The 23747-nt window shown below is 40.0% G+C and overlaps 1 protein-coding gene across 1 annotated transcript in view; it reads right to left on the bottom strand.

The window, feature by feature from the left end:
* Positions 1–23747, bottom strand: part of LOC139688367 (uncharacterized) — a 900666-nt gene that overhangs the window by 312808 nt on the left and 564111 nt on the right. Inside the window, exon 4 of the mRNA XM_071585902.1 lies at positions 21859–22034. Within this exon, the coding sequence (XP_071442003.1) occupies positions 21859–22034 (176 nt within the window). The remainder of the gene's footprint in view (positions 1–21858; positions 22035–23747) is intronic.

The following is a 23747-nucleotide window of genomic DNA, read 5'->3' as shown; positions in this document are numbered from 1 at the left end:
TATATAGTACAATACACAGTAACACATAATATAGAAACACAAAAAAAGAGAACACTCACACGTATTTTCTTGATATTTCGACGGAAACAATCCGTCTTCCTCTGAAGATGTAGAAGTAATGACTGCTGGAATTGTTGAGGTGAGGGGTGCGACTTCATTACAGCAGTTGTCACCCCTCCCATACCAAGCGCTCCCTCCCTTACTCTCTTTCTATCCGCGGTCACCGCATTTGCAACCATCCCGAATCCCTTAACAAATACCTTAACAACCTTCACCACTCCCTCCTCCAACGAGGATACCCTGATTCTCTCCTCCATAAAAAAATACTTAAACATTCCTACACCCCCAAGCCTGCGTCTACCACAGACTCCCAGCCTCTCTCAATCTGTACGACCTACTTCCCAGGCATTCAGTCCCTCAAAGTCATCCTCAAAGACCTATTCCCCATCCTCAAAAATCACAACACTTCCTCCAACCTTCTCCCCAATTGCCCCTCTGTCACCTTCAAACGTCCCGCCAACCTAGCAGATATCCTCAAATCCACCAGGCCACTCTCAAAATCCCCTCACACACCCAGAGCCATACCCACTCCATGTCATCGAGCAAGATGCAAAACCTGCCCTATTTTCACCACTCCACCCCACTCCATCCCACCATTCAACTCTCTCCCGCCCTTCCCCTATTCCTCTTGCACTTCCAAGAATGTTGTTTATCTTCTTACCTGTAAACTCTGCCCGTCCTTTTACATAGGCCAATGTTCCACACCACTTAACATTAGGATTAACAACCACCGCGCCTCGTGCAATCCCTCCTCCCCGTCCGCGGGTCTCCCCATCCCTAAACATGCTTCCCATCACAATACCCCCTTCAACCAGTGTTACAATGTTTCCGTCCTAGCGTCCCTTCCCACATCCGATAACCCTATAGAATTAAAAACCCTTGAATTGGCTTTCATTTACATCTGTATGGCCTATCAGCATCCGGGCCTCAATGTCGTTCACTGATGGGAGTGGCCTAAAACTGTTACTTCCACCCCTTCCCTCTCCCTTTCCTCTCCCCAACCATTCCTTTCACCCCTCCTTCGCCTCCCGTTCTCCCCTTCCCCTGGCCCCCTTCCCTTTCTCTCGCACCCCTCACCTCAACAATTCCAGCAGTCATTACTTCTACATCTTCAGAGGAAGACGGATTGTTTCCGTCGAAATATCAAGAAAATACGTGTGAGTGTTCTCTTTTTTTGTGTTTCTATATTATGTGTTACTGTGTATTGTACTATTCGGCACTTCCGTGTTACGTCTATGAAAGCATATACTATATATATATATATATATATATATATATATATATATATATATATATATATAATATACATATGATTTCGTCGAAGTAAAACGGAAGTGTTGAATAAAAAATTTGGATTATGTATATTATATATATATATATATATATATATATATATGTATATGTATATATATATGTATATATGTATATATATATATGAATATATATATATATGTATATGTATATATATATGTATATATGTATATATATATATATGTATATATGAATATATATATATATATACATATATATATATATATACACATATATATATATATATATATATATATATATATATATATATATATATATATGTATATATATGTATATATATATATTTAAAACTTGGTCGGTACAATAGAACATATGTTCCCCAAATGGCGGGTTTTCGTGTTTGAATTTGGCCAATGTGGGTCGTCTTCTTTTTTGACTATGCGTGTCACGAAACGCACTGTGCCTGTCCTTTATGACGTTTTATGATTGCTTACCTTACAGTCCTATCCTCTAGTGTCGTTGTCAATTTCGCCTTTGGTGAGTGAAACCGCTCTTTAACGCCATCTCCTGCCAAAGAATCGAGGCACTTGGTAACATCCACTCCACGCAGATTTCAGTGTAAATTATGTTTCCTCAATAGCTCAAATAAATAAAGAATCGGCCCGACAAGTTAAAAGATTCGGAGTTTAAATCCCTGTCAAGGAAATATTTTTGCACTCGTGATCTGCTGAATCCGTCTTCCCCACATCTCCTGTGTATGTCTTTTAAATATGTTCTGAAATCTGAAAATTCTCTATTTTCTTGTACCAATCTTTCCGCAACATTTTTGTGGCCCTTGAGTATCTCGCTTTTGTGTATTTTTTCACTATCTATACCTTCTTCTCTCAATTGCCATGCTTACGTTCTCCCATTTTCTTCACCCGTCCATCCTAGTCAGCGTCTCTCCCGTGACCCTTGATTTCTTAATTCTCTTATTCTCCATATTTCGATTTTTAGTGTATCATTTCTTTTTCTGACTTTTTCTTAGTTTCTACTCAGATTTCCCATTAGTTTCTGAACCCCTCCTCTCATTTAGATATTTACTTTTATTTGGTAGTCCTTTTTACTCCTGTTATACTTTCAGTATTCCACTTTGGCACTCCAACCCCGCCTAATGCCATTTGGAATTTAAATTACAATCCATGGCAACTTAGTCATGATCCGAAGCCTTCATCCGCACCCGAGAAACTGTGTGAGTTGATGATGTTGTTTCTAAATTATTCCAAATTATGAGATTATGTTTCCCCTGGCACCTTCCATGAGTATCTGTAATGTGTACCCCGTAATGACGTTCGAACCAGTTGTTAGATATTATCAAAATCCTTTTTCTCCTTAAATCAACTGCTCTTTCACATAAAGCAAGCACCGTGTTTCATTTACGATAAAATTTGTTTTAATACGATACGCCTTAATTTGCCAAAACTAAAGTTCACGCGTCTCTAGTCACAACTAATTATTATGGAGGAAGCACTCCAACTGTGCTAATATATCCTGAAAGTGTCGTAGGAATTTGAATTTTCGAAATGTTTCGATTCAGTAATTCATAAGTTTTCGACACCTTCCAAAATCAAAATTCCACGCCTCTCCATGGAGTCACGCCGTGCGAATCACTGGCTAGTTAGGTGCCTTTTTTTTGGTACACTCTTGATTATTTATCCTTTTATTTCATCCTTTAATTTTCCCCACTGCGCGCATCGTGACGAAAGATTAAATGGAAGACGGGATCTCCTGAAGGTCTTAATTTCGTCCCCCCTACTCCTCCCAACCCTGCCCAACGCCAGATAAATACGTTTGCTCATCTGTTCATTCCCTCTTCTTCCTCCGAGTGCAACCTCTCTCCTTCCCTCGACCCGCGCCAACCCACAACCACAGCGCCAAGGGTCCCTTCCCTTCGGACCCATTTCATTCCATTCCATCTCCGCGAGAGATCGGACGCGACGTGCCTAGCAGAGGCAGCGGCGTCCAGCGTGATTACTTTTCCTTTTCCCCATCCCCTCCGACCCAAGCGCCTAAAAACCTCCCCCGCCCGCACTCACATCCATTCCCGCCCACTCATTCTCCACTCGCTCGGAACACACACACGGGGATGGCCGGACGGCTTCGGGAGGCTTCCACCCTCGCAACCCTGCCCCTCCTCACCTCCACCACCCCTTTATCTCCCTCCCCCCATTCTCGCCACGCCCGTCTCGTCGAAACCCCCCCTCAGTCCGTCCGGCTTTTATGCATTCACTCGCGGATCGTTGGAATGTGCGTCCGTCCCTCCACCTTTCCACACTAACTATCCGCCACCCCCCCCCCACTGGGGGAGAGTCTCTTTTTCGAGATGACACAGGAATTAACGTGAATAGGGGCGGAAAAATTTCACCACGGTTCCGGACATTTTTTAGGTTTTTTTTTCTAGGTCCGACCTAGTGCTCTCCCGGGGTCCCGCTCGTGATTTTCCTCCGGAAGCGTGCGCCGTTGCTCGCGTGGCACCTGCGCCATTTTATCGCGATGCTGCATTTTCTTCGCAGCTTTCCCGCCCTCCCCCCCAAGCCTCCCTCAAATGCGATTCAACGCCAAAATGGAGTGAAATGTGAACTGGGGACATGATTAAAAACCTGGACTGGAAAGGAACGCCGGGACGTGAATGCACAATGTGCCGTATTTGCATTGAAGGAGATTCCTTTTAGTCTGGGCTCAATTTTGTCTCGCTATTTCCCAGTTGAAAAATGTATCCCCCCCGTAAAAGATATCTTCATGGTGTCGCGTTCACATTACCGGATATCGTCATAAACGTCTGAAATGAAACTCGCGCAAATGATCGTTCGGCAGGCTTTTATCAAGTACCGTCGCAGGGGAAAAATAGGGACTATTAAAATACAGCAATGATGGAACCTAAAACTTACAACCCCCGCCGTCTGACGTTAAAGAGTAAATTACCCATTATGCTTTCAGAACTACCGGCATGATTAAGGAATGTTGGTGCCATCTTAAGGAAAATACACCGCATAATTTCTTAATTTATGGTTGAGGAAATTAACTCCATTTCATTAATACAGAAAAAAAGCGATGATTTCCGATGAATGTCACGTTTTAACTACGATTTTATTCCTATCAATTTGGACTTAAACTATTCACCAATCAAGAGTGATAACAATCGAGAATTTGTTCGATAAACTGTGACATGATGTAAAAATGTCAGTCATTCACCTCGGGGTAAGTTAATTTTCACTTCCGCGCTGAGCTTCTAACCTGATATTGAGCGATTCTCTATTCATATTTATAGATATCATTTTATTGAAATATTTCAGCATATTCCAGCCTATTCGCGAAAGAGGCACCATATATTACAGCTGATTTTCACCCGTGAAGAGAGAGCGGAGAACTGATATGAGTTTACAAGCTGGATGTCATATTCTAAGAGACACAATTCCGAGTAGAAGAGTGTGAATGGATGAAACTTATACCATGAAACCAACTGTGCGTTTATATGTAATGCCCATGACCAACCCCCCCCCCCCCCCTCTTCCCCGAAGTCCCTCATCCTTCCGAACGCCTCTTTCCTCACCTTGTCTTCTGTTTCACCACCCGTCGTGCCATTCATTTTTTTTCTCCTCATCTCTCACCCTCCCTCCTAGCCTCCCGCAAAAGCTTCCATCTCTTCCTGATTCGTCACGTCTCCTGCCAACCCGTCCGACGCAATCCCCTTACATCATCTCCCAGCCAACCCCTCTCCTCTCGCCCCACACCCTCCTACGTACCTATGCGGTGCCCTCGCAAGACCCCGGGTTCCCCGAAGTCCTCATCGCACCCGGGACCCCGTCTGGGCCCTCCTCACCCACCCCCAGCCCACGACCGTCACGAACTTTTGTTCCAAGTCGGCTCCCCCGTTGTGACCCTCGATCACGTAGACCCCTTCTACGGTGGGCTGCGAAGCGCGAGCCCCCCCGTCATCAGACCCCTCGGATATTCCTTCGCCACGACAGCGTCCCCGAATCCCTTCATATTGTCCCATCACTCGGGATGAATGCTTTAACGAAAAACCTCATGTGTTGCCACCCTATCCGCGGAGTGTGATGATGTCCTTTTTATGAATCGCTTGGCTCAATAAAATCCTGAAATCAAGTTTTACGTCGGTCCATCACTCGTAAAATTTTCGTCCCCATTTTCCTCCTCTTCTTTGGCTCTCGTTTGATCTCGTAGTGACTATGATGCACCTATTCAGAGATAGTGGGTGACCTATCCGAGATGGGTTTTACCCATCGATTTGACGGAGCTGGATCCATAATATTCTCCCAAAGGGCTTGAACCGCTTTCCAGAATTCATGTCATCCCAGATAGGTTCTGCATTGTATATACATAACTGTTATTACACTATTATTAAGTTCCAAATCGGGCGCTAAGACGACACTGCTGTACTTACTCTTGGGGAATTATCACAGCCCGCGTGCCCAATCCAAACTCCTTTTTTTCTCCCTTTCGTTAGTGAAGGAGGAGTTGCAAAACTTGCCCATCAATAAATTAAATTCTGCATAGGGAACTTCACATTTTCAGTCGTGACCCTCGAATTCTTCATTCAGAGATCTGGATTGTTCTCTGATAAATGCAAATATCTCTCAAGGTAATGGACGGTGTTTGAATTCCGCGGTGGTAATTACAGCCGTTGCATCTCCATCATCTTCATTAGAGTGCCGTGGTAGGACTATCTAAGGTGTGGTCAGTAAGACCATCAATTGAGATGTTACGCTAAGGACACGTTGATTTGAATCAAGAGTAATTTCAGAGATTGATCACGCTCCACCATTCCTCCGTACGCTAAATAATACTAACTCATGGTAAAAACCCCAAATGGCACGGTTGACTTCCACAATCTGGTGGCTGCACAGAATGATTGGGATGAACCACCATATTACCTTTAAAACTGAACGTGCAGGGATAAGGAGAAGGTGACCACTTAGCACATACTACAAATACTTTTCTGTGATAAAAATATTTACATGAATTATTTACAGGATGTAACAGAAAGTAAATTAATTTCTTTCTAAATGTCACTTTGGCTATAGGAATGATTTAGGGAAAGAAAAGGATTCTATTCCTGAGAATTTTCACAAAGAAGGAGATATGAGTTCATATGAGTTCAACTTAATCGTATTCGATATAAAGGTTTGGATGAACTTTCTTGGAAGAAAATTACTAATATCCCAAAGGAAATAGAAGTGGTACACTGCAAAAAATGAAATATTTTCAGATTTCATGAAAAGCAGATGGAAGTCCTTATGGGATACGGGTAAAGATTGCGGATAGAATTATTTTACATTCAAGTCAAAAATATACATTAAATTAGAACACGAAAAGTCATATTTAAAAACTCATGTTCACCAGGAAACAAAAAGGAGTTTTGAAGTTACACAAAATAGTGGTCAAAATAAAAAAATGGATTATGAAGAAAAACAAACGAGAATTACCTTGAAACAAGTCGAGCCGTCCAAGACTGAACGAATAGACAACTTTTTTACCATAGGAAGAACGATTTTCAGCGTTGACATGAGTAAGAGCGATATCGCAAAATATATTTGCCTGGCAAAAAACCTTATCTTTAACAAAATAGAAATCTTCCAATAGCAACCCTATACTGGAAGTGAGGTGAAACTTTCTATTAGTAGTTTAAAACAGTATCAGGCAAGAAAATAATGATGGAAAAAATAAGTACAGTAAAACTAAAGAATCATGAAAGTAGGCATATATATACCTGTATGATCCACGGTGATCTATCGGGAGATATCTGGGGATGAGGATCGTTTTATTCTAGAGCAGGATTTAGATTGCATTACTAAATGGCGTTCTAACTGGGGATTGACTCTAAATTATAATAAATGTTCAGTGGTAAATTTCTTTAAAAGATCAACGGGATTTGCTTACAAATTAGCTGGAGGTGACCTAGCAGTAGTTGATACGGTAAAATACCTAGGTGTCACATTCACAAAAGACTTAACTTGGGGGACTCACATACGTAAAGTCTGTGGTCAAGCATATAAAAAATTGGGATTCATTAGACGCATTGTCGGCAAAAGTGACTCGAAGGTCAAGGAACGTTGTTACCACGCTCTTGTAAGGCCTCATTTAGAATACGCATGCAGCGTGTGGGATCCGAGTGAAAATGGTCTCATTCGGGAAATTGAGAAGGTTCAACGCCGGGCAGCCCGTTTTGTAAAAAATTTCTACGATAAAACGCAAAGCGTCAACCGAAATGCTCATGGATTTGGGGTGGGAATCATTGGCTGAAAGACGATTCAATGCAAGATTGAAATTATTAAATAAATTTAGATCCGCATGTTTCAGCACCGAGGTCTCGCAAATTATTCGTACTCCTACATCTACATCTACATAATACCCCGCAAGCCGCCGCAAGGGCGTGTGGCGGGGGTTATACATTGGTCGCTTGGATCATGCATATAAAATTCGGGAAATAGATGCCAGAACTAGCCGACTCAAGGACTCCTTCTTCCCACGGACAATACGGGATAGCAACTGCAGGGTTATAGATAGCAAAAATTCCACTTGCCACCCTCAGCGTCTAAAAAATAATTGGTTGTATTTAAATGCATGCTCTTCCACTAACCTTATGTGTTTTGCTATAATAACCCATTCTTTCCGAATGACCTCATTCGTGTTCCGTTCATCTGTTTTTAAGTCTCTTTCCTTTCAATCCCTCGTCCCTCTCCGCGGGGGCAAATTCCTGCTACCTGCAACGTTGGGTCGCATTCCCTGCCAATTAGAGACTCTTTGGGGGTCGAGTGTTTCGTGGTGCATTTTCATGTGGTAGTGATGTTTCAATTTCTTGCTTGTTGTGTCCTGGCTTCCGTGTTGTAGGATGGCTTTCGTGCTGCATCATGGGGTGCAGTTTTTTAGTTGTTTTGCGGTATATGTGTTTGCATGAGTATTGGATGAAAGGATTTTTGCATGAGTGTGCGCGCTGCTGTGGGTGTAATTTTCCGTGTTGTTTTTTTGCATGTGGTATTTTTCTTTTTTACTGTTGGTGACCTAACACCCCCCGCCCTTGCGGCGGCTTGCGGGGTATTATGTAGATGTAGATGTATGTGTATATATATATGTATGTGTGTATATATATATATATATATATATATATATATATATATATATATATATATATATATATATATATATATCCTCACTTCTATATCTTCAGAGGAAGACGGATTGTTTCCGTCGAAATATCAAGAAAATACGTGTGAGTGTTCTTTTTTTGTGTTTCTATATTGTGTGTTACTGTGTATTGTACTATATATATGTGTATATATATATATATATATATATATATATATATATATATATATATATATATAAAACGATTGTACGAAAAAACTCACACGAGCGGCACAATAATGGGACGGCACAATAGAACACAAATAGAATAGCAAAATTTAAAAGGACACTCACACGGTAAATAGTTCGAGCTTTCGGCCCTCTCAGACGCCTTCTTCAAGTGAGACTCAATGTCGCTATTCTATTTGTGTTCTATTGTACCGTCCCATATATATATATATATATAATATATATAATATATATATATGTATATATATAATATATATATTATATATATATTATATATATATATATATATGTACATATATATATTCAGTTATGAAAGTAGGTAGGTATAAATAGGCAGAGAAAATCACCAATGAAGAAGGCCTTCAAGAATATCAGTATTAAGAAGTCTGTTAAAAGCACTACCTATTCAAAAGGATCTCTCTACGGGAAGAAGTCCTACCAATGTCTCCTGAAGACACGGATATTGGATGATGGATGGGAATAACTGAAAAGGAAGGCAAAGAATAGAATACGTAAAGCAGATAGTGAGAAATGTGATTGTAGGGACTTACTAAAAAAAAAAGGGTAAGTGAGATGAAAAGAGAGTCGAAAACTGCAGGAAACCAATCTTCTAGTTAATTACTGCAGAAGATGTCCTCCTGACGACCTAGTATCATACTTGCTCCAGTAGTTTAACAGGCAACGAAATCGCAGGTGGATTGTATTTGCTAGTAAATTTCAAATCGATATCATTCCTTCCATCTATAGTCTTGATCCCTTCGCGTACGACACCCATTCATTTTCCCACCTAACAACGTCCCCCTCCCTCCCTCCAATTCCCCTCCCCTTCCTTACTCTCCATGGAGTTTCCCTACCCTTCCACCCACCAGCCTCCCATTTTCCTCGTCGTATTCTTTTTTTTGAACACGATCTCATAACAATTTCGTTCCGATACCTCCCACGACTTGCCCCATTCCTCTCTCTCTCGCACGCCGTAACACATACTGCCCCCTTTCCCCTCAGAAACCCCCTCTCGCCTCCAAACCCCCAAAAACCCTTTCCTCGCGACACTCTCCCCAAGGTGCACGACCCCGTCCGCAATCTTCCATTCCCCGCACTCCTTTCAAAATTCGCATTTCATTTTCGCCGCGCGTGTCTATTTTCAGTCAACGTGTTCCCTTCATCGCGATGGTGATGGCGCGGGGGAAGGGGGAGGGAGAGAGGTGGGGGGAGTTGGAAAGGGGAGCTGGGGGCCTTTGGGCCAAATCTGCAAGCGGGTGGGAGGAGGCTTAGGGAAAGGGGGGAGCGCTAAGGGTTTATAAGGAGAAGAAGAGAGAGAGAGAGGGAGAGGATGAGACACAGAGAGATAGAGAGAGAGAGGGGTGGTGGAAGGCGACTATATCAGCGAGGGCGCGTTCTGTGCCCGAGCGTACGGTGGGGAGATAAAAAAGATATAAATGTTCGCATAAATGGTCCCCCGCCATCTTCTCGGTCGACTTAAGGGAAAGCCTTAAACCCGAAAGGCATCCCCTACCACCGCCATAGCGATGTCAATTTCTGCCGACACGTCGCCACTCGCGGCGATGTTTTCGGTCTTCGTAACATCTTTATGCGTCTCTTTTACGTCCACGTACTGGTAAAATTACCGCTAATCAAATGATCCACAGCGTACAAACTAGACGTTCAAAAAAACCTTTCTCTCTTCTGCACATTTCCACTGCTACTCTCGCCGACGCGTCATGAAGCCGCGCTAAATCACTTCTCTTGCCGTCGATGCGCGAAATTTGTTTTATAATTAGCGGCTGCCAAGAAAAATATGTCACATCGTCAAGTGTTAGAACATTTAAATGTAAATGACCAGAAATTAAATTTAAAATAATTTCAAGTAAATTAAAGCTACCTTTGATATGAATTTTCCTGGAGGTGATTGCTTTTTTTCAAATTGACTATGTGAAATGAACACGCGTTAAACTTTTTATTTCTCCCTGTTGAATTGTGAATTTGTGTTACCTTAACAACTGATAGGGTATGTTTTATTGCTGTTTTATGGTAATTCATAGCATTCAAGTTCCTTGCTCCAGAATATGAAACACCACTGTGTTTCGTAAATTTTGGATAATATTTATATTCTAAGATGGTTATAAACTAATTAGTTGAGTCAGAAACAACTGCAATTTTTTCTGACTTAGCGTCTAGGATAACCAATAATATATACTACCCACTTTTCGCAAAATTAAAACGCGTTTGCTATGAGAATGCCTATTCCATAAGTGGCTTATCTTCAAGTTCAAGGGCAACATCTGTTACACAAATATTTTCACACCGTGCTAAGAGACCAACGGATGGTATACTGCTTTCGTTATTTCAATGTGATTGAGATTCATTTTAAACTGTTTTGTAAATTCCTACTTTTCTTTTTGCTTATAAATTCTGATTTATATTTATTTCGCCAATATTATTCTTTAAGGCGAAAATATTTAATGATGAAATACTCAGCGAAATGATTTGGAACTCAAATTGATGAATCGGGCAATTTTTCTAAATATCAATATTGATTTTTTCCAAAATGAAAACGTCTTAGTGTGGAAACAAATAGTCCTCACAGGGAAAGGTAGTAACCATACACGCGTGACTAGGCAGGAAGTGACAGTAGCCATTTATTCAAGGTAATTTATCCATTGAGGGTAGGTTTTTGGATTCTTCTTAGAGACCAATGTCTTGGAAAATGACCATACTTTATTTCATTTTCCCTATATTATTTTTGCCTTTGTTAGTTATTTGTAAATTCTACTAGACTGTTTAAAAATCTTTTTTCTTCCGTTCCCTGCGTATATTGGACGTACCTGATATACCTAGGATTGGTCTCAGGATCCCGTTGCCTCTCTATAGGTCCTTAACCCATTTCTCTGGCTTATTTTTTCTGGATTTCACCTATCAACTTCATCCCTACTCATACCACATTTAAAACTTCCGCATTAGTCTCCTTCTCCGACCAGCTTTCTCTACCGATCAGCCTCCACATCCGCTTCTCAAATGTTTACAATCAACGCACTTATCCCTGAACTACGATGAAAAAATTCAAATCATTTTAGGACTCCTGACTACGATGCGTCGTAATATTTCTACACCTTAGCAGACTGCGAACGAAGTACTAAAGGGAGATAAATTTGTTCAGAAAAGGAAAAAGAATGTGATTGGGAAATAAATATGTCGGAGGAAAAGAGAGAAGAGCGGTGGCTCGATACGCGGCACAGAATAAAGTGAAAAATAGCCAAACTGTTTTTTTAAGCATGCTTGCTATGTGAAGCATTTTTCCACGTCATGAGGAGGTGTTACACAAATCCGTCGCCGATGCCTACGGGTACTCTTCCTGAGTATCTGAGCGGTAAACAGCATTTTCATTCAAGATTCAATCATCTATTAAGGACCAGAGAAAATTGGAAAGAGGATAATCCGATTGGTGCGGCAAATGTGTTACACGTATATCCATGATGCGCATTCTCGTGTATAAGTACATCTACGTAATCGAAAAGGGATGGATGCGTATCTGAATTTCTTAGTGCACCTTCTCCATCCTCTTCAAATGGATTCATGGTTCAGAAATTCAGGATTCCGTTATTCATCGAAAGCTTCGTTTAATCTATTTTACCAGGAAGGATCGGATTATAGATTTCAGGAAGGGTATTTATGAGAAATTCTATCTCAGAGATTATTTAACCATGAACTATCACTCTAAGGAATCTTTTGCAACAGCGTAATTGAACATGAACGATATTCCTATGACTACTTTATTAAAGGTAAATTCTATTTGAAGACAATTTTATTATAAACACAGAGAGATTATCATAATCATGACTAAAAGTAATGTTTGATTTGTAATCATTTGAAAAATTAGGAATTACTTTACATTTCAAAAATTTTAAAACTGTATTTGAACTGTGTGAGCACTCGGAGATGAAAACTCTACTGCATAAATTTGTTACCTTTAGGAGAATGATTCATGATTTCATGAATATTTAAATGGATAATGAATTTTCGAAGTATTTCTAAAACACGAGTCATTAATATTTAAAAAGATACAGCATTTAAGTGGTAATACATAATACGTAAAAGGTTCATGTTCCTTCCTTCCTTCGTAGTAATATATGAACATTGTATTTATCTTACAAGGAAGTCCACCCATTTTAAAGTAAGTCGTTTACGGTCCCTTTAGACTAGTAATAATCTCATGGACCTTTTCCATCCTAAATTTATGAGCATTCAGTTCTTCATATATATATATTTTACCGACCACAGCTTCGCACTAAATTCCTGTTTTCTTCCTGCGTATTCGCTAACGCAACATCTCCCTTCTTTCGTGGCCTCCAGCACATCACTATCTCTCAATTTTCACCTCCATCCACCAATTCAGCCTTCTTCGATGTTCACTTAACATCTTTCTTTCCTTCCCCACTATATACAAAACTTTACCGCTTGTCTTCCTTACCGTTCAACGTCTTTCTATTCTTAGTCCTACCCATATCGAATAATGCTCCAACATACGCACATAATCTTGTTCCAAAGATCAGTTTTCGGAACCATGCAGCTGTAAATTTTGTATTAAAATTTTCAAAGGTATTTTCTTAGAGATTTTTACTTTGCTATTTGTTTCTCGAAGAATTAAAATGTCATCAAAAGCTACATCTGGGTAATTACAGAGAATTTCTCTTATGAACCTCTTTCATATTATTAAAATAATCCCCGACTGTAAAGAATCTAAAACATCGAAATTGTTAAGCTTAAATACTGATAACGACAGCATACGATTCAACCAATTTTAGAAGAAATCAAATCTTCGTTTGGGCTAAATTTAATCGCCATCAAAATATTATAGAGTTTTACTTTGATTGGCATATCTATCGCTCTCGGGTCAGATTTATTACCATATATTTCCACGAGTAACATTTCGATCAGTAGGTATGAACTACCATGATTTTTCATTTATATTTACCCCCATTTAACCTTTTATGTGTCCATTTAATTTTTTTAAATATTTTTTTTCTAGTTTTTTAAATATAGGACTAATTATACCAATGAAAGGTTATGAATCATATGGCGTTTCATTTTTGATATTTTTATCATAAGGAGTCAAGGGAAGCAAAATAATAAATAAAGAAAAATTCAGAGGCAACGGACAAGTTACTCTATAGATAAAGAACTTTTCATAGTCCAGTAGATTGAAAAATGGCCTACATGCTACTATCCAGCCGAACATTAAATAAATGATGTCATATCAATGAAGTTAGTGTGCGTAAGTGTAAAGTAGAGAAAGATAACGTACAATTTATACATTAATATGGGTAAAATGTGGAGAAATATACATACGGGAGCAATTAAAACAAACATGTGTCAACTACGAACCCGGTTTGAATACAAAAAGTTAGCATTTAAGGGAAAGACAAAATATTTGTGCCATGGTCTATGTAACAATTGTACAAGCAAATAGTCTTTAGTGTATCATAGTTCTGATTGCTCATAAATTACTTGGTTCCGATCCGACTATTGATAGAGTAGAATTTCCTCAATCCCTTTTTGTATATGCAGAGCAATGTTAAAAATGGAAGAAACAAACAGAAGCTATACTTTACGTTTTAAGGCATAGCTAATGAAAATGTACATTTTGGTAAGTAAATATTCCTTAACCTTACGAAATGAAATTTATTGTGCAAAGGTAAAATAAGAATTAACTCCAGGCTGATTTTTTAAGGCGATGCTTATCAAAGTCGCTAAACACTGCTGTTATTCTGCAAAAGAGAATCATTAGCGTTATAAGTCTAAAAGTCTAGTACGAAATTCGCTTCCAACGTTTTTCTTTGTATTTGTATGCACACGGCCAAGGACGTACAATTTATTAGCCATTGTAAATATAACTGAAGATTACTGTAAAAAATACGTATCTTATAAAACGTGAAGCATAACTCTGAACGATACAAATGAAACCCAATTATGAAAAACTAAAATATGTTACTCGTTGTACCTGTTTCTGTTTAATTATTGCGCAATGAATAACTAATCGAAACACTTTTGCACTTGATAATTGATTCCCTATGAAGTGGAAAAGTGCTTCAATCAGTTATTCATTATGTTCGACTTCCACCCCATCACGCCTGAAACTACTCAATTCGTAATTATTGCGTATTATAAGATCGTACAATACGTATTTCCTTTCAATCTTACCAAATTGCACATTTATATAGCTGCGAGGTGCTGTTTTTGTTACCGTATCGAGAAATTGCCTTTTCTTTTCTAGTTAGTTATAGAAAGTTTAAGTTATAAATGCCTACATGCAAGTGAAGTGCTCTAATTGTAATGCATGAATTATCCATGCTAATTGGTAACCACAAATCAGGCTTTCTTTGTTGGAGCCTGGGAACTCCAAATTCATCGATACATGTATTTCTATAATATTTTCAATATTTTGGAGGTATATCGTTTCCTTTTAAAGGGGCATAGGAAGAATTTAAGGCCCCACGAAATATTCACTCATTTGAAAAATGTATACCACCAAGTGACCTTTGGAAGAACTCTCGTAGTTTGGCAATTCTTACTGAGAAGTTTATGAACTAATTGCTATGGAAGCGTAAATATATGCTCACATACAAATGAAATAAAATATAAAGAGATAATAAAACTAATCATTTTCACTTATGCACGATAAATTAAACTTTATACACATAATCCCACTCCAGCCAGGATAGATAACTACGGTATATCCTACGCCCTAATTGCGTATTTTACATAAATAATAAACATGCAAAATTACGGCTACTAGTTGGTCACGACGAAAGAGGGAGGGAACGCACCTTACCCTTCGTCCGAGCAACGCCTTGTGTGGCGGGGAATTAATTCCCGACCCCCACTGTCCCCCAAGCGACCCTGGGGTGAGACGGCAAGTTGATGGGGGCTTCTGAGATGCAAGGAAGGCTGTTTGCTCAAAGAATTTAGGTCAGGCAGGAGCGCGTGGGAGGCGAGGCACGCCTTCGCAGTTGTCCCGGGGCAGGGCCGGCGAGAGAGAGAGGGAGGGAGGAGGGTTTGGGGAAGGAGAAAGGCACGGCTGAAAGTTCCCGCGTGTGTGAAACATGATCTCGGGAGAGCGAAAACGTGAGCGGAGGAGCGGGGAGTGATAGGAAGGGGAGGGGGATGTAAGAGAGAGGAAGGAAGGGGCGTGGGGGGGGCGGGAGATCGTCGCCCCCGCGAGAAAGGGGAGGGGTCACTTTGACGACAAGGTGGTGGGTCAAAAGGCCGTGATGGGAATTGGAGAGGACGGCATTTACATAGAATGCATTCGCGTATCATAACTCGTACTTGAATCGGGGACGTTTTTAAACTTTTCACGAGGGGAACAACGAAAATAGTCGCACATTCAAACTTGGCTGACAAGTGGTATGAACTCTTATGTGTGTGTTTGTGTGTATGTATTCAAGTATAACAACCCACCATTTGGCGAAAAAATATTCATTAATGACATGGGTACAGATATAAGGAAAAGGGATAGGAACTAATATAAAACACAAACACAGGAGAAGTGGGGAAAGTGGAATTGAGGAGATCACAAATGCAAATATTTCCTTGACCGGGATTTGAACCACGGATCTTTCCACTTGGTTGCAAATTACGTTTCCTCAATAACTCAAGTAGTTTGAGCATCGGCCTAGTAAGTCGAAAGATCCATGGTTCAGGTCCCGGTCTAGGAAATATTTTTACCCCTTTGATCTGCTCGATATCGCCTTCCCCATCTCTCGTGTGTTTGTCTTTTCTATGAGTTCTTATCCCTTTTCCTAATATCTATATTCAAGCAAATGAATATGAGTACATATATATATATATATATATATATATATATATATATATATATATATATATATATATATATATATATATATATATATATATATGGGTATAATTATATATACATACACATACCTATTAATTCACAAGGAAATAGATATAAGGATAAGGGATAGGAACAAATACAAAGGGCGAACACAGGAAAGTAAAGAAGAACACAAGAGAGAGCACAGCAGACATTCTCCTGTGCTCTTCCTTTAGGTGTTCCTCTCCCTTTTCCTTGTGAATCTATCTATTTCCATGTGAATGAATATTTTCTCGCCATATGGCAGGAATTCGTGTTGGAATGTAGATATATTATTATTAGGTAATCTACCGGTTAATATACTATACGTTTTTGGATGGACAAAACTACCAAATAAATATTTTGTGACTCATATATGTACAATTACACACACACGCATATATATATATATAAATATATATTTATATATATATATATATATATATATATATATATATTTATATATATATACACACATACATACATATATATATATATAGTATATATATACATATAACATTTGGACGGCACAATAGAGCTCACAATGAAATGGATAGCACGTCCTTACTGTACGAACGCCTCTCTCGCATACAGACGACCCGCCGATCTCAAAAACCTGATCTCCACCAACCCTTTGGCGCCCCACCCTCACAAATTACCTTATATTTCCTCTACCTGCAACCGCCCTCGAAGTAAAATATGTGCGCTTATCATAAATTCTCCTCTCTCCCCACATCCTCTCATTGACCCCTCATCTCGATCTTACACTAATGATCTCTCAAAAAACATTATCCATTGTTTGCCATGCAAACAATGCACTTCATTTTACATAGGCGAATGCATTACCCCGTTATCCATTCGAACGAATAATCACCGGCACTCCTGCAATTCTGCCTCACTCTCTTCTCTTCCTATCCCTTCACACGAAATTCCCACAGCTTTTCCTTCAACCAGTGATTCTTCCTAACCATCCAAGAATCCCTACCCGAGTCAGCCACCAATATAGAGGTGAGAACTCGCGAATTCGCATGTATACTACCTTCCAGTCTTTTAATATTCCCAGACCGACATCTTTAATTCCCTTCCCAGCATGCCCTGCAACTTCTCCCCCTCAGATTTCATGGCTTCCGTCCGAGATATTCCAGTCTGACCTGAAGAAGGTCTCAGAAAAGCCCGAAAGCTCAAACAATCTAAAATATGAGTGTAATTTTACTTGTTATCTATTTTATTTTGTGTTCTGCTGTGCCGTCCAAATGTTATATTTCTCTCGTGCGTGCTTCATCGTTGAGTCAAATCTCGTTACTATGCCACCTCGCTACTATGCCCCTCTCGCTATTATGCCACTACTGCTCGGTCCCGACAAAATTCAATACAAAATAAATTTACTATGCCACGCCCTACCCTCGCTACTATGCCACTACTGTTAAAAGGCACAAGTCGTGAAAAAGTCTGTATTTCTACGCATTGCTCGATTATCACACTTACATCCCAAAGGCGACGCGACGAACTACAGTCCAGCTGCGCACAACATAACTCATTACTCACGCGCACAACAGTGACATCAGTTTTTTAAATTCTGCCCAAAATATCAGCTCAGAAATGAAAGCGAACCGACTTTACGTTGAAGGAGAAAACGGAGATTATCGATGCCGCGAAGAAGGAGCCGAATCAGTCCAAGTTGGCCGGGAACATTAGCAAGAAATGGGGCGTCGAAGTTCAGAAAACCATATTGAAGGGTATTCTCAGCAAGAAGGGTGCAATCGAGGCTGAAATCAAAGCTGGAGTTCCATCGAAGCGCATCAGGTTGATGCAGGCTCACGACCCAAAGCTTGATGAGGGAGTGCTCATGTGGCTGAAGCCAGCAAGAGGACAGAATCTGCCTGTCAGTGGCGATCTGATCAAGAAGAAGGTGATGAAACTGGCCGAGCTGATGCACATCCCGGACTTCATGGCGAGCGACGGTTGGTTGGACAATTTCAAGAAGCCCCACGGCATCACGTTTAAGACAGTACAGGGCGAAGCTGGAGCGGTGGCTGCCTATCCTTTCTTCAGTGGTAACAACAGGTTCTCCGACGCTGACTCGGGCAGGTCTCCGCATACGACGTCTTTAACCTTGACGAAGCGAACTCGATGGCGTGGATGACGGAGGAGCTTGTCGAGGAGATCTTACGTGCTTGGGACGGACGACGGCCAGCAGGGACGCAGAGTGCTGGTCTGTCTCGATAACTGGTCTTCTTCCCACCTAACATGACAGCCGATCCGTAACCAACGGATCAAGGAATCATAGGGAACCTCAATTGCCACTACAAGAAGCTCCTGCTATGCCGCCGGCTTGAGGCAATGGATGAGGTAAAGGAGCTCAAGTTCACGTTGCCCGACGCTCTGCCGTGCTTGGGAGCAGATCGTCAAGTCGACGATCAGGAATTGTTTCGAAAAGGCCAAGTTCATCGAATAGAAGATGCAAACTGAGACACAGGATGCGGAGCTGCGCGAGATCTGGGAAGCTCTGCCTGCCGAGGAAGAGATACACGATAACGGGGAGATCGAGCTGTCTGACTTTCTCGAAGCCGATGAGCACCTTGCGACTGGCGGGTCTTTCACGCTGGAGAAGATTGAGGAGGAGATGCTATTCAGCGCGGAGCTGGTGGAAAGCGAAGATGACTAGATAACTGTCGAGGAAGCTCAGCGCGCTTGGAGCACCGCCCGAAAGTTCATCCACCGTCCATTTCATCCAGGTCTCGGAGAAGGCTGAAAGCTCAAACAATCTACAATGTGAGTGCCCTTTTAAGTGTTATCTATTATATTTGTGTTCTATTGTGCCGTCCAAATTTTATATATATATATATATATATATATATATATATATATATATATATATATATATATATATATATATAATGTATAACACTTAGCACTAGTGGACACAGACAAAAACACAGAAACACAAAAAAAGAGACTCACTATTTTTCGAATTTTCGGTGGTCGTTGCCACCTTTATCAAGGAAGAGAGGGACAGTTCTGTCCCTCTCTTCCTTGATAAAGGTGGCAACGACCACCGAAAATTCGAAAAATAGTGAGTCTCTTTTTTTGTGTTTCTGTGTTTTTGTCTGTGTCCACTAGTGCTAAGTGTTATACATTATTATTCACGTCCGTGAGACTTTCAAAAAGTGTTATATATATATATATATATATATATATATATATATATATATATATATATATATATATATGCTTTCATAGACGTAACACGGAAGTGCCGAATAGTACAACAATATTGTGTGTTACTGTGTATTGTACTATATATATATATATATATATATATATATATATATATATATATATATATATATATATAGATGTATATATATATACACACACACATGTATACATATATATAAATATAAGTATGTTTATGTACTAGTATATTGGTATATATAAGTATATATCCTTCCTCTTTCTCTACCCTGAACTAGTGGTATCACTTAATTTTACGTTTTACCAAATTTGAGCGAAACCTTTCATGGAATAATTAATTAATTTAAATATTCAATGACCACGAGTAACCAACGCGCTAAAAAGAAAGATTCCTTTAGTTCTCACCCTCGCGGGCCGACTTAACATATTTTCCATGAAGTTATATAGTGTTAATTTTCAAAGAGTGAACTCTCCCCGCAAAAACTTCGCTCTGAATAATTATTGCGTGGGTGCGCATCCGGATTGAATTTTTACATCTCGATCAAGTACTTCAAATACTTTTTCCAGACACTCTACTTCTATCAATTTAACAGCGGCCATTTACTTTGAAATGGAATTTATCAATGTGAAGGTTTGTAAGAAAGTATGTTTCCTCATACCAGCGAAGAATAATTTTGTACGTATTTTCTTGCGGTGAAAATCATTGCCTAGATGACGATTACCATAGTAAAGTACCTGCTGAAAGCATTATGAATTCATTCAAAGACTTCTCTTTTGCTTGCTGACTTCAGCTTGGGAAAACTAACAAAAATCCCAAAGCATTCATTTGAGTTGCATTGAAAGCCCGACGTTATATGACGTGTTTTCGAGGAAAAATCAAAGGACTGGGTGCAAGTTGGTAACTAGAAAATGCGCAGGTTTCCTGGCGACAAGGGAGGAACTAACCAAGGCTTCTCCTGTCAATGCTTTGCTAAGGCTTTTGAAGAATAATTTTCCTGCATCAATGACAGAAATAGAGGCTCAATAAGGAAGACGTGCCCTTTTTATGGAATGTGTTTTCATATTCCGCAAGCTATTCTCCATTTAATAGAAAGGTATATCAAACTAGGCTGCGGAAGTATTAATAATTCTTAACAATTTTTGCAAGACATATCCTTTATACACGGACCTCATGCAAATATAGGAAAACATAAAAGTCATACGGTTACACCGGTATTAAGTACGTTTCTCCCAAGTTCTTATGTCCAAAGTCACATAAATGGAAGTAGTCTGTACAGTAAAACCGACACTATTGCCTTTTTCTACAAATGTTCCTTAATGGCGATTGTGTGATAATATTTGACCCTCCTATACATATAATGATGGTTTTTAAAGATTATCCTTATAAATCTGGACGATAAGATAACATGTTCAAATATTTTATCTACAAATTTAATCTCAATGAGTTCTTCAGTAGTGGTATCGTACAGCCCCATTGCATGCTTGTACTTTACAGACACCCGTTGAAATAAAGGTTCACTCTTTACTTATTCCAAAATAGCAGAAATATCCCCATAAACATGTCGAAAAAAATAGGCTCTCAAGAGAGCATTTTTGAGTAGTTTCGTGCGGTGACCACCCAAAATAACCAATTTATTGGATTCGACAAATTTTTTCCACCATAAAAATCTATCTCACTAAATTCTGTTCTTCACGTCCTAAAAAATAGTGTAAATATAGCCAAAGACATGTCGATTGAACAAGCCTTTTATTGGGAGAAAAACAATTTTTGCGCAGTTTCGAGCATAAACCTCACAAAGTAACCAATTCCTTGATATTCTGACTTTAAATACACCAGAATAGTTTTTCAGACTAAAGTTTTACTGATCATTTCTTCGAAAATAGCGTAAAAGTCGCTAAATACATGTCGAAAAAAATGAGTCTATCACTCGGAAACAAAAGGATTTTATCGAGTGGTTTCGAGAATCATCCCATCGATAATTTCTTTTATTGGAGATGGCGTGTTAGTTAACACTCTGCACTGCACTTGGTGTGTGCATCCAGCCCCATTGGTAGTCTGTCTAATGCCACCCTCACCATGGACTTACCATGGACGCATTCGAGAAACAGATCCCCTTGCCGGAGCACTCCCCCTTGTTGTTGCCGCTGCTCTCGGTCGGGTCGTCGGGGTCGCCATCGCCCATGCTCCCGCCGCCGCAGTTGTCAGACTTGACGATGACTTTGAGCCGGACACAGTGGCCGCTCAGCCACCGCTTGGACACCACTGCGGACACAGAAAGAGAAAGACATACGGGGCGTTATTTCTTGGCATGATGCGGGAAAGGTGGCGAAAACAATATATACGAAGATGAAAATTATTCAACGACTCAATTCGATTGTGCAGGCTAGCACTTGATATGTTTTAATGCTTAATACCTTTTACCACCTGATGGTATTCTTCTGGAAAAACATGCAATTGGTATATACACGCTAGGTACATCAAATTGACCCTATAAATCATTAGGGTCAGCATTATGCGTGACAAAATATGAAGTAGACACATTATTCATCGCTGCCCAAGGGAGTGCAACCGCACTAGGTGATATCAAATCGATGAATAGTCTACCAATGCTCGCGTCAAAATATTTTTGTAATCCACGATAAATATGCAAAGGAAAAAGGAGAAAAAGCTTCAAATTCAAAGAAAGGAAAATATTTAGGATACATTCATTGTTCATGTTTTTAATATCTTTGGACATGATTAACACTGCTATAGTGTTTGAAATTCATTTTTACGGATTATTGTTTTGGATCAGTCAAATGATAAAAGGGAAATATCTTTTTCTCTGAGATATGAACACATTTCAGCTTATCATCGCTTTTTTCAAATTGTCGCAAGGTCGGAAACAAAACGACGGCCATGCCCAAGCTTAAAATCTCCAACATTTTCCGTCAGTGGATGGATTCAATGATCACCTTGCACGCCCCGATGGCAGATAGACATACCATTGCATTTTGAAGGAACAAAAGTCACCAGTCGTGTAAATACGAGGGTCATCCGGAAAGTAGTACCCGTTCGTGAAATAAAGACACAAAAGTAAATATTAACAAACATAAAAAATTTTATTTGAAAGAGGATACTTTAAACTACTTCTCAACATAATCTCCAAGCAAATTAAGGCATTTGTCATAACGTGTGACAAGTTTCTGTATTCCTGCTGCATAGTCCTTCGCCGCCAGCTCATTGAGATACGCGAGGGACCCATCTTGCACAAATTTTTGCATAATGCAGATGGTGTTTAACAATTTCATGAACAATTGTTCGAGAAACATTGGGAAAATGCTCACAGATGTCATCAATTGTGACGCGCCGATCGTTCCTCACGAATTCGTCAACTGAGCTCACCAGTTGGTCTGTAATGACAGACGGTCTCCCCGAACGCTCATCGTCGTGTGTGTTCCCCCTCCCCATGTTGAAGTTGCGACACCACCGCCGAACAGACGACTCGTCCATTACATTGTCTCCATACACCTCCTTTAATTGGCGATGAATATCACATGGGCGAACGTTTCTTGCATTGAGGAATTTAATCACTGCCCTCACTTCACAACTGGCGGAGTTCTCAATTTTTTTAAACATTGTAAACAATCACAGAAACAACACAGGCAATGCTAGCGTCACGCAACTTGGCTCAGAGAAGGCAGACAAGCCACTGAAGCTATCTGACCTCGTCCAGCGGCTACTCGCGTCGTCAGCACTTCATGCGGCACGAACGGGTACTACTTTCCGGATGACCCTCGTATTAAATCACGAAGGACTGTGGTGGGAAATCATTCACGGTAGTAATCTCCTCTGTTTTGAACTCCCTTTGTCACTTCACTGAAGTGAAAATGAGTTAGGAACGATCCAAAACTTCCAACTATCAATCAAAAAATATTTTATGAAATCTTGGAAATGGAACAGGATTTGAGCCAATATAATAAATTGGCTCCTCAA

This window comes from Hetaerina americana, unplaced genomic scaffold, assembly GCF_022747635.1.
Source record: "Hetaerina americana unplaced genomic scaffold, ioHetAmer1.1.p SCAF_2, whole genome shotgun sequence".
Classification (NCBI taxonomy): domain Eukaryota; kingdom Metazoa; phylum Arthropoda; class Insecta; order Odonata; family Calopterygidae; genus Hetaerina; species Hetaerina americana.
Note: the sequence above shows the minus strand (reverse complement) of the source record. Positions and strands in the feature narration are given on the sequence as shown.